Source organism: Eurypyga helias, unplaced genomic scaffold, assembly GCF_000690775.1.
Source record: "Eurypyga helias isolate BGI_N326 unplaced genomic scaffold, ASM69077v1 scaffold40557, whole genome shotgun sequence".
NCBI lineage: Eukaryota > Metazoa > Chordata > Aves > Eurypygiformes > Eurypygidae > Eurypyga > Eurypyga helias.
The window spans coordinates 9755-19182 of NW_010263126.1; the positions used below are offsets into that span (position 1 = coordinate 9755).

At 55.0% G+C, this 9428-nt stretch overlaps 1 protein-coding gene across 1 annotated transcript; it reads left to right on the plus strand.

Moving 5' to 3' along the window:
• The first annotated feature begins 1719 nt into the window (after positions 1-1719).
• Positions 1720-6890, plus strand: LOC104504230 (cytochrome P450 2C5-like). The gene is made up of 9 exons (XM_010155941.1): positions 1720-1979; positions 2484-2646; positions 3004-3153; positions 3939-4099; positions 4273-4455; positions 4558-4693; positions 5119-5306; positions 5996-6137; positions 6324-6890. The coding sequence occupies exons 1-9, from the start codon at positions 1803-1805 to the stop codon at positions 6515-6517; spliced, it is 1494 nt and encodes a 497-aa protein (XP_010154243.1). The 5' UTR covers positions 1720-1802; the 3' UTR covers positions 6518-6890.
• Positions 6891-9428: the final 2538 nt, after the last annotated feature.

The following is a 9428-nucleotide window of genomic DNA, read 5'->3' on the forward strand; positions in this document are numbered from 1 at the left end:
GGCAGGTGACCACAGGCTCTGCCTGAGCTCGCCTGCAGAAGAGGGAATTTTCCATCAGATTTAAACTTTGCAGCTCAAATTAATCCCCATGGCTGTTTCTTTTCCTGTTGTTTGAGTGATTCCTTCATATTGTTTGGCTGCCATGAAAAAAACGGTGTCAGTCACCGCAAGGCTGTTCACTTCCCTGCCAAAATCCCAGCCACTACATCACCTCCCTGAGCAAAGTTCCCCCTTTACGGGCACCCAAGCCAAGAATTTAGAGCAATCCGTGGGAAGAGCAAGGACAGGATGGGATGGGACAGGGTAAACAAGTGAGTCACGGTAACCTCCTGGCCTCAGCCCCTGCGAGTCTCAGCTACAGGGCTTCTGGCACTGCCATGGGGCTTCCCCTCTAGCCGTTCACCCCCTCAAATTACTTTTGCTGAGTATGTTTTGCAGCCCCCAGCAGCATGGAGCAGGGGGAAAAAAATAAAAATATTGAAACTGAGCAGTCCCAGGGCTGCAGGAAGTTCATTGCCAGTCACTTTTTGGGGATTTGAGAAAGATTTGGTGCGTACACGTAAGGAATCGCATCATGGCCACAGGAGAGCATCCCCCCCATCCTGTCTGGGATGAACCCTGCCGGCAGCCCCAAGCCCGACACCTGCAAACTGCCCTGGTATGTGGCCAAAAAAGGCTGCAAGCGCAGAGGTCCTGGCTCTTTCCATCCACCCTGCCCAAACGCAGTCCCAGCTCTGCCATTCATCCTGTGGCTGGACGCCTGGAGATGTTCTGCTCTGGTGAGCGTTATAATCCAGGCTCCTCTCCGCAAGTAGCATTCCGTGCCCTCTGCTGAGGGTCTCTTCCCACTACAGGGATCAAACCGCCTCCCTCTTTTCCTCCGGCCTTCTCCTCCAGGAGAAATCACGCCGTTTGCTGGGAACTGGCTTGCGACCAGCTCGCTTGGCCAAGCGCTGCAAGAGCTTCCAACCAGAGGTGTGGCAGCTCGGCCAGTCCCAGATGTGCTCCTGTGCAGCCAGATGTGCTGGTGCTCAGGACTAGATGCTCAAAAATATCGGAGGAGCCCCAAAGAAATTGGAGGATTGCAGGGAATAATTAACCCCACGCCTGCAACAACCACAACACAGAGTTGTCATTCCTCCAAAACCAAAGTGGAACCCCAAAATATATATATATTAAAAAAAAAAAGTGGTTTTCCTATTTTCTGATCCATTGTTCATGAGAAAGGAGTTTGATGGAAAATTGTCACCCAAAGTTGTCACCTGACCAGCTGTGAGTGCCCCGCTCCTGGGCTCCCTGAGTTTCCGTTTACCAGAACGTCCCCTCCCAGGTCACTGCACTGCTAAGCCTGGCAGTGACAAAACGAGCAATGACCTGGCAGTGACACGTGCGGTTTTGCCAGGACAGTGAAATCTTATCTCACTGCATGCCAGCACCGAGCAAAAAGTGACTCAGCAACATGGGGAGGGGAGAGCTGCTCTCTCCCCCAGCACGCCTGCGGGGTTTTGCAATGCTTCCAGCACCCCATGTCAGCTCTTTGAGACCTGTGTTACAACACGGCGGGGCCAGGTACGCGCTTGGCTGGGAGAAACCAGCGTTTCCGTGTCACTGACCGCCCGGGGGCGGCGGGGGGACACGCAGAAGATGACCCCGGGGATGTGGGAAGGGCTGTGCCTATATAGACCACAAGGAAGGGCAGAGGCGGCAGGCTTCGGCTCCCCTCTGCTCACTGCTCAGTTGTGATTTTCTCCCTGGAGGGGGAATTTCTTGATTTTTTTTCCTGCTCAGCAGTCTGGCCAAGGATGGATGCTGGATCGGCCATGATGCTCATTACCCTCCTCCTCCTCTCCATCCTGTCATTCCTGGTCTGGAGAACCAACAAGAAGAGAAGCCGGCTGCCTCCTGGACCAGCCCCGTGGCCCATTCTGGGCAACCTATGGCAAAGGGACGTCCTGCCCCTCTACAGAACCTACGAGAAGGTAAGAGAGGAGCTGGTTGTCAGACCCGCTCTCGGCCCCAGCAGGACAGAAAGTGTGAATGTCCCCTGCCAAAATAAAAGTGGAATCATGCAAGTGCCTCTTTTCCTACCTTTCTTTTCTCTTTTTCCTTCCCTTTTCTCTTGCTCCACCAGAATTGTCTAAATCCCTGCTACTGGCATAATCAAACCTATTATTGAAGCCTCTCACTCCCTGTAAGGGACCCATGGTGGTGACACTAACCCCTCTCCGGGCTGCAGCACTGCTGCCATCCAGAGCTGCTTCCCAGAGATCAGGCTTCGAACTGTCAAAGTGGCATTGGGATCAGAACCTCGCCAAGGACAGGGCTGGGATGGGAGCAGGGTGAGGATGCCAGCTTCAAGGGAGACATTTCTCCTTCCTGCCTGTGCATTCACCCACATTGCAGCCATGAGACCTGATTTAAATTCAGACGAAGGGCTGGTGTGTGGGATGCTCGTTCATCACAGCTTTCCTGTCCTCTCCCAGCTCAGCAGCATCTACGGTCCCATCTTCACCGTCTGGCTGGGGCCGAAGCCAGTGGTGGTGCTCTGCGGGTACAAGGTGGTGAAGGATGCTCTGCTGGGCCACTCTGAGGAGTTTGGAGGAAGACCTGAAATACCCATTCTGGTGCAGCTATCGAAAGACTACGGTAGGTGTCTGGATTTCTTATAGACACTCCTGCCCCAGTGTCTCCAGCTGCTGCTGGCCATGCTCCAGTTTAGTGAAGGACTCGACACCCCAGACATCAAACACCCATCTCCCACTCTGCAATTCCTCCAACTATCACGCCTCTTGTCCAAGGACAGTGTTGATCCCAGTTAGGCAGTTCCAGCTTTGTTCTGAGTTTCTGTAGAGACCCTGGGCCTTTCCAGGACGTTGTGCACACGAGGGTTGTTCCCTGGCTTATTGCCCTATTGCTCCTCTGCTGGGCTCTGAGCAGGGTGCCCCGTTCCTGGGGAGGGGCGGCGGGGCGGGCAGGTGAGTGGTCTCCACTGCGTCTCTCCAGGTTTTATTTCCAACAATGAGAAGAAGTGGCAGGAGCTGCGGAGGTTCACACTCATCACCTTGCGGGACTTCGGGATGGGGAAGAGCTCCATGTCGCAGCGGGTGCAGCAAGAGGCCCAGCACTTGGTGGAACTGCTGGCAAAACTCGAAGGTAACACGAGTCCCATCCACCCTGGCCCCAGGGCAGGCGGAGGGCACACAACAGCCCCATATGTGATCCCCAGAGCTGTTTGCAATGGTTGGTGCAGATGGTCCTCGTAGAAAAAGGGCTTAGACCTAGCGCCATCCCACCCAGGATGCGTGGACTGCAGGGACGTGGTATGGTCATGGATTAAAAGCCGGGGTGAGAGGTCCTGTTCCTGACCTGGGGCAGGGGGTGGCAATCACTGAGGAATGTTTCATGCCAAAAGAAATAGGAAACTGAACTGCATGGCATTGAGAATGCACAGGTAAGGTACTGCCCTGGCAACACAGGGTTATCAGGGTGATGTCCTCCTCTCCAACAAAACTGAGCTGCTGCCAGTGCCACCACCTCTTCTGGGGCTTCCTGAATATAAGAGGAGATGGCAGCTCAGTTGTACGTTGGGTCCTCTGCCTCCAATGTGCGGGGCTGGTGAGGCATTGGCTGCTGCAGGGAGATGCTCTGCAGCCCCCCAGATCTCCAGGGCATGCCAGCAGGAGCCCAAAGTGCCTGGAGATGCCTCTGCTTTCCTCAGTCCCAACTGCTGCGGAGGGGTTTAGGAGTAGGGAGGTAGATGTAGGAGCCCACAGCTCAGGGGGGGGCTGTTTGCCTTGGCTGTTAGACCCGTCAGATTCAACCAGGGCTCAGAGTTCAAAGGACAGGGGCATGAAGTGGAAGGAAGAGTATTTTCTGTGTTGAAGCAGATAAAACCTGTTGACTCTTTGATGCCTTCCTTGTCTCTTCTATGGCTGCAGAAAATGCCTTTGAGCCCATGACAATGTTCAGACATGCAGTTTCCAATGTGATCTGCTCCGTTGTCTTTGGGAGCCGTTACAGCTACAGCGACAAAGCCTTTCTGGAGCTACTGAACATGATCGGGAATTACATCAGCTTCTTCCTCACCCCCATTGCCATGGTAGGCATCCTGGCTGTGCTCAGCACCCTCATGTCCAATGTGCTCAGGTGGTCAAGGGACGGTCCTTGGCTTTGGGTTACTTCTTGGCTTCGATGGGACAGCATGGCTTTGAGGGAAGGTGCGGGAGGCTCTGTCCGGGCACCTGAGCCCTGTTGTACCTCCTCCATCTGCAGGTCTACAACACCTTCCCCAGCATCATGCACCTCCTCCCGGGGCCACACAGGAAAGTCCTGGCCGAGTGCGAGAAGCTGAAGGACTATATCCGAGAAAGAGTTGAGCTTCACAAGCTGACGCTGGATCCCAGCTGCCCCCGGGACTATATCGACTGTTTCCTTATGAAAGCGGAGAAGGTAGAGGTGGTGCCAAGAGGGGTGAGGGCTGCCCTCCAGGCCTGGCAGCTGCCTAAGAAGTTGCCCAGACAATACTGAATTCCCCTTCCCACTGCATCCTTGTAGGAGAACATCCATGAGAACATGTACAGCAACGAAGACTTGGTCATGTCAGTATTCAATCTCTTTGGTGCCGGGACAGTGACTACTAGCAATACCCTGGTCTTCTTCCTCTTGGTCCTGGCAAAACATCCCCATATTCAAGGTAAGGGCAGCAAAATGCAACTGCTCCCTGTGCCTGAGAAGGTCACGGAGCACCAAAGGTGCAGACAGAGAGTCCCAGCCCTGGATGATCCTGCTTGGGGGGAGACCAAAATCACCCTGCATGGGTCACCCAAGGGTGAGAGCCATGAGACACAGATTCACACAGGCCAGAGAGATCCAGGTCCCTGCTCTCTTTTCTCCACCCCAGCCTGCGTAGATGGCCCCAGACAGGCCTATGAGAGATGCTTTGAACCTGCTGATCTGGGGAGGTGTGTGGACAGAGACCCTACTTCTGGGCTATGCTGGGTTGTTCCCTCTCTGCTTGATCGTCCTTTGGCCCCAGGATAGGTGCCCGTGGAGGCCAGTGGGAATTATGGGGGGTTTTGCACAGCAAGCACTGCAGCTCCACGCCTGCCTTTTCTTCAGCCAAGGTCCAAGAGGAGATCGACACGGTGGTGGGTGCCGGCCGCGCTCCCAGCATGGAGGACAAGCTGAGGATGCCGTACACTAATGCGGTGATCCATGAGCTGCAGCGCTTCCACAAGATCCGCACCGAGAACTTCCCACGGATGACAACGCAGGACGTGGTGTTCAGGGGCCACCCCATCCCCAAGGTAGACATCGTGGCTTTGGAGTGTCTGTGCCCCTGAGAGGAGGGATGGCAGGTTGAATGAGATTTGCCTTTGCCCCTGGACTGTTTGCTCATTCCTAAAGATCCTGGGTCTTTCCCAATCCTTGGTGGGGGGATGGTGATAACTGTCTAGTGGAGGAGTAGAAGGAGGTGAATGCTGCTGCCAGTTCTGCCCATGAGCCTGTGCCCCTCGCCTGCCATGGAAAACGCCTCTTTCCACCGGGGAGATGTGCAGGGCTGCTGGGGCTGGGAGCAGGAGCTGGCCCCAGCGTGGGGCCAAGCCAGCCCTCACCTCCTTGGCAGATCTGACGGCAGTTTGACATTTTATACAGCACCCACCTTGAATGATCACCTCCCTCCTTCGGGCTTTGCGCAGCAAGAGGGGTTGTAACATAAATCAGTGGGAATAACTCACCAATTTCTGTCTCATGAGCTGCACAGAGACAGGCAGGACCATGGGAACAGCAGAACCCCGTGTTAATTGTCCCTGCTGGGCACAGAGCCATCGCTGGGGGCTGCCTCCCCACAGGCATCTGGGTGGGCATCGGGGTGTGCATCCTGCCTCCCCCCGTGCCCCCCAGACACCCCTTGCTTGCTAATCCCTCTCCGCAGAGACCTTTGTCACAGTACTGATGTCTCTCCTTGCTTCCCTGCCCTGTCCCTTTCCCGCAGGGCACAGCTGTTATTCCAGTATTGTCTTCCGTGCATATGGATCCAACCCAGTGGGAGAACCCCGAAGAAGTCAACCCAGGACACTTCTTGAACGAGAAGGGCGAGTTCAGGAAGCGCGAAGCCTTCATGGCTTTCTCGGCAGGTCAGTGCGCAGCCCTGCGAGCCGCCTTGGCCAGCACTCTGCCTGCCGCAGCTCCGCTCCAGGACTGCCAGCACCAAAGTTATACCCTTAATAAGAGCTTCCTTGCTATCCTTTTATGCACTTTTTTCCCCAAACCCTGGATGAAGCCATCAGCCCCCTGCTCACCCTCCCCTTCTGTGCCCCCAGGAAAGCGGATGTGCCCAGGAGAGGCACTGGCCCGCATGGAGCTCTTCCTTTTCCTCACCACGCTGCTGCAGAGCTTCACCTTCCAGCTTGCCATCGAGTATGAGGAGACGGATTTATTCTCCCTATGGGTTGAGATAGAGAAGAAGGCAATACCGGCCAAGTTCTTCGCTATTCGGCGCCCGGTGTCCTCTTAATCGGAGAGCAGCGGGGAGATGGAAGGGATCTTCCAGGTGCCTTCTCTGCTTCTGAAGTCGGAGCAAGTCGTGTGACCATGAACGCCACAGCAACAGCCACCACGCAGGAGGGTCACTTCGAGCTTCTCCTCAGAGAACTGCCAGGCATCTCTGCCACCAGCTCCCTGGGCAGCCTGCTCCCAACCCTTCCCCTCCACATCCCAGTAACACAAGGAAGACAGCACTGGTTTTCCTCCTCCTGTACCTATCGGCTGCAGCTGAGCCTCTACTCCCGTTGGCAGAGCTGCCTGTAGCTCCCGGGGCTGAGCTGGGCACTCCCTCATTTTGCTGAGAGATGAAGAGTGATTCTGCAATAAAAATAATCATTGTAACTCGATGCTGATGCCTCTTGACATAAGGGTGGTGATGCTCAGGCTTCCCTGCCCCTGGCAGGTGGTGTGTGAGCCAGCCACAACAACCAAGGTGACAAGCACCTAATGCTTCTGCTTCCCTGCTTTGCCCCCCTCTGTGCCCACCAGCATCACACACAGTCTGTGATGCTGCAAATCGCAGTCACTCCCATCCCCACATCCCACTGCACAGGGATGAAACCCTTGTGAACAGCCTGTAGGCCATCAAAATGTTAAAAAATGACGTGCGGGGGGGAAATGTGCTGTAGGAGCGGGCTGCAGTGCTTGGGAAGCAAAAGGTTTTGCCACCAGTCACTGCTTCCCTCTCAGGATGCTCCATGTGTCACCTGTGCTTGTGCTGCCTTAACCACCCCTGCATGAAGAGGGTTTTACTCACCAGCCCGCAGGTATGCTACAGCCTTTATTCCCAAACACTGGGATTTTAAAGAAAAGGGGTTTTCCTTTAAATACCTGCGCAAGGGAAAAATGACCTGGATACGTGCTCACCCAGCGCTCAGCGATGGCCTGGGCTCCTCTTTCCATGGATGGGCAGCTGAATGTGTCTCCAGGCCTTGGAAAACCAGTATGTTTCCCACTGCATCCAGTTCTTCCCAGTACAAACCTCCCAATTACAGGACTTCAGCTACATGTATGATCCCGGGGTGTCTTCATTTTTCCCAGGTTTTTGCGTGTTCCAGGGCAAATGGAGCCAGGAAAACATTCTGTTTGTTCTAGGTGATTTGCCCCCACGGCTTTAATCTTCAAATGAATTTTACACATCTCCGGAATTTATTGCTTGCTTCAAAACACTAATCCCCATGGCTCTGGCATGGGGAGGGCCCCCCAGGCAGGCAGCCCTGCCTGAAATGGGGGCAGGCGCAACCCCCTGAGCTCTAGCAGTGGCAAACCGATTTCAGCTGGGTAAGGAGCACAGGTTTCCAACACAAGGGCTGAGTTGCAGCACAGAACTGCAGCTTGGTAGGACTGTGTGGGAGAGTGGAAGAAAAAAAAAAACGCAGCTTGCTATCTCAGCTGCTGGGCTGTGCTTCTCTGAGGTCCTTCGTGTCAATATTTGCCTCTAGCAAATACTCTCAGGTGCCAGTTCAGCTCTGTGTACTCCTGTGCAGCTGCTAAAGTAACTCTGGGGGTTATCTGAGAGGAGCTGGCAGTGTGGGACATGCTCCCAGCCCTCCTCTTCCCCCTGGCCAGGGGGTTAGGCTTGTTGCAGAGTATTGTCTCAGCAGTGGGTTTTGGGGTCTCTCCGAAGCCTGGGACTGGAGAGCAGGAAGGCAGTCGAGGTTGCATGGCGGTCTCCGAGCTGTTTTTTGTGGGTGTTGTATTGCTGGGGTGTTTGCACCTCCCTGCAAGGATGGAGGGGGGGACAGCAGAGAGCCTGCCCCTGGGGAGCGGTGGCTGTGCCCTCCTGCAGGTAGGTGAGGTTGGGGGTGTTGAGGGCTTCTCTCACCCTAGGACAGCAGTCTCTTGATGGCAGGACCTGCTATCCCAAATGGACCATTGTGCAGGAAAAGATTATTTCCTAGACACCGCTGTGAGGGCAGCGCTTCTGTGCATGGGGAGTGGAATGCATCTCTGGGGGAGCTGTGATCAGAGGGGAGCTCCAGGCTTTGATTTAATTAAACAAGGAAGCACAAAGCAGCAGCCTGTAGCTGGGGTCGGAGCAGCTGAGAAGGGGTGATTTGCTGCAAGTAGCTCTTTGTGGCAGGAAAGCCACCCTGCACTGGAGAAGCATGGCTGAGGCTGGAGCCCTGCTCTTCTCTGCTCACTCTGCCAAGGGGTCGTGTTAAAATCCCACGTGGCAAATGTGACCGTGGGCACGTGGGTGGGATGGTGGCGTGGGTGTTCGAGCCCATAGGGCTGCCAGCTTCGCTCTGCGGGTTTGTTTTACATGCACCAAACTTGAAACCACTGCCCCAGCAGCACTGAAATCTCTGCGGGGCAGAGTGTGTCGTGTTCCCAGCCCGCGCTGCCTCTTCTGCTCCTGCCTGCAAGAGAAAGAGCCAGGTGGGCACAGCGAGACCCCAAACCTGCCGTGCGCAGAGCCAGAGCCGGGCCTGCAGCCCTGCCGTCCTGCTGCGTCTGTGCCCTCTCTGTGAGGGATGGGGGGTGCGAGTTCACTGCTGCCTCTTCTGCTGCTTTCCCGCCCGGGCTGTTCTGAGATGCTTTGTCTTCTTGTCAAAGGTGGTTTTTAATGAGCTAGTTAATCCTCCTACCTTCGGTGATGGATGAACCAGACTTTACTTATTCTACATGCGGTTTTGACTCATTAAATGACTAAATGCAGTCGTCTTTTTCAATCTGTGGAGGCTTGGGACTCGGGAAACTAAGTAAAAAAGCTGATGTGTTTGGCCAAAGCGGGCTAATTGTGAAGCATCTTTGTAGAGCCTCTCCCCACAGCCCCCTGGCTCAGCGCTGTCCGCTTTACATTTCTTGCCTCTGGGTTTCTGCGTCTGAAAACCAGGCGCTGTGGGGCGCAAAGGCTGATGGTGCTCCTGCTCCCCGGG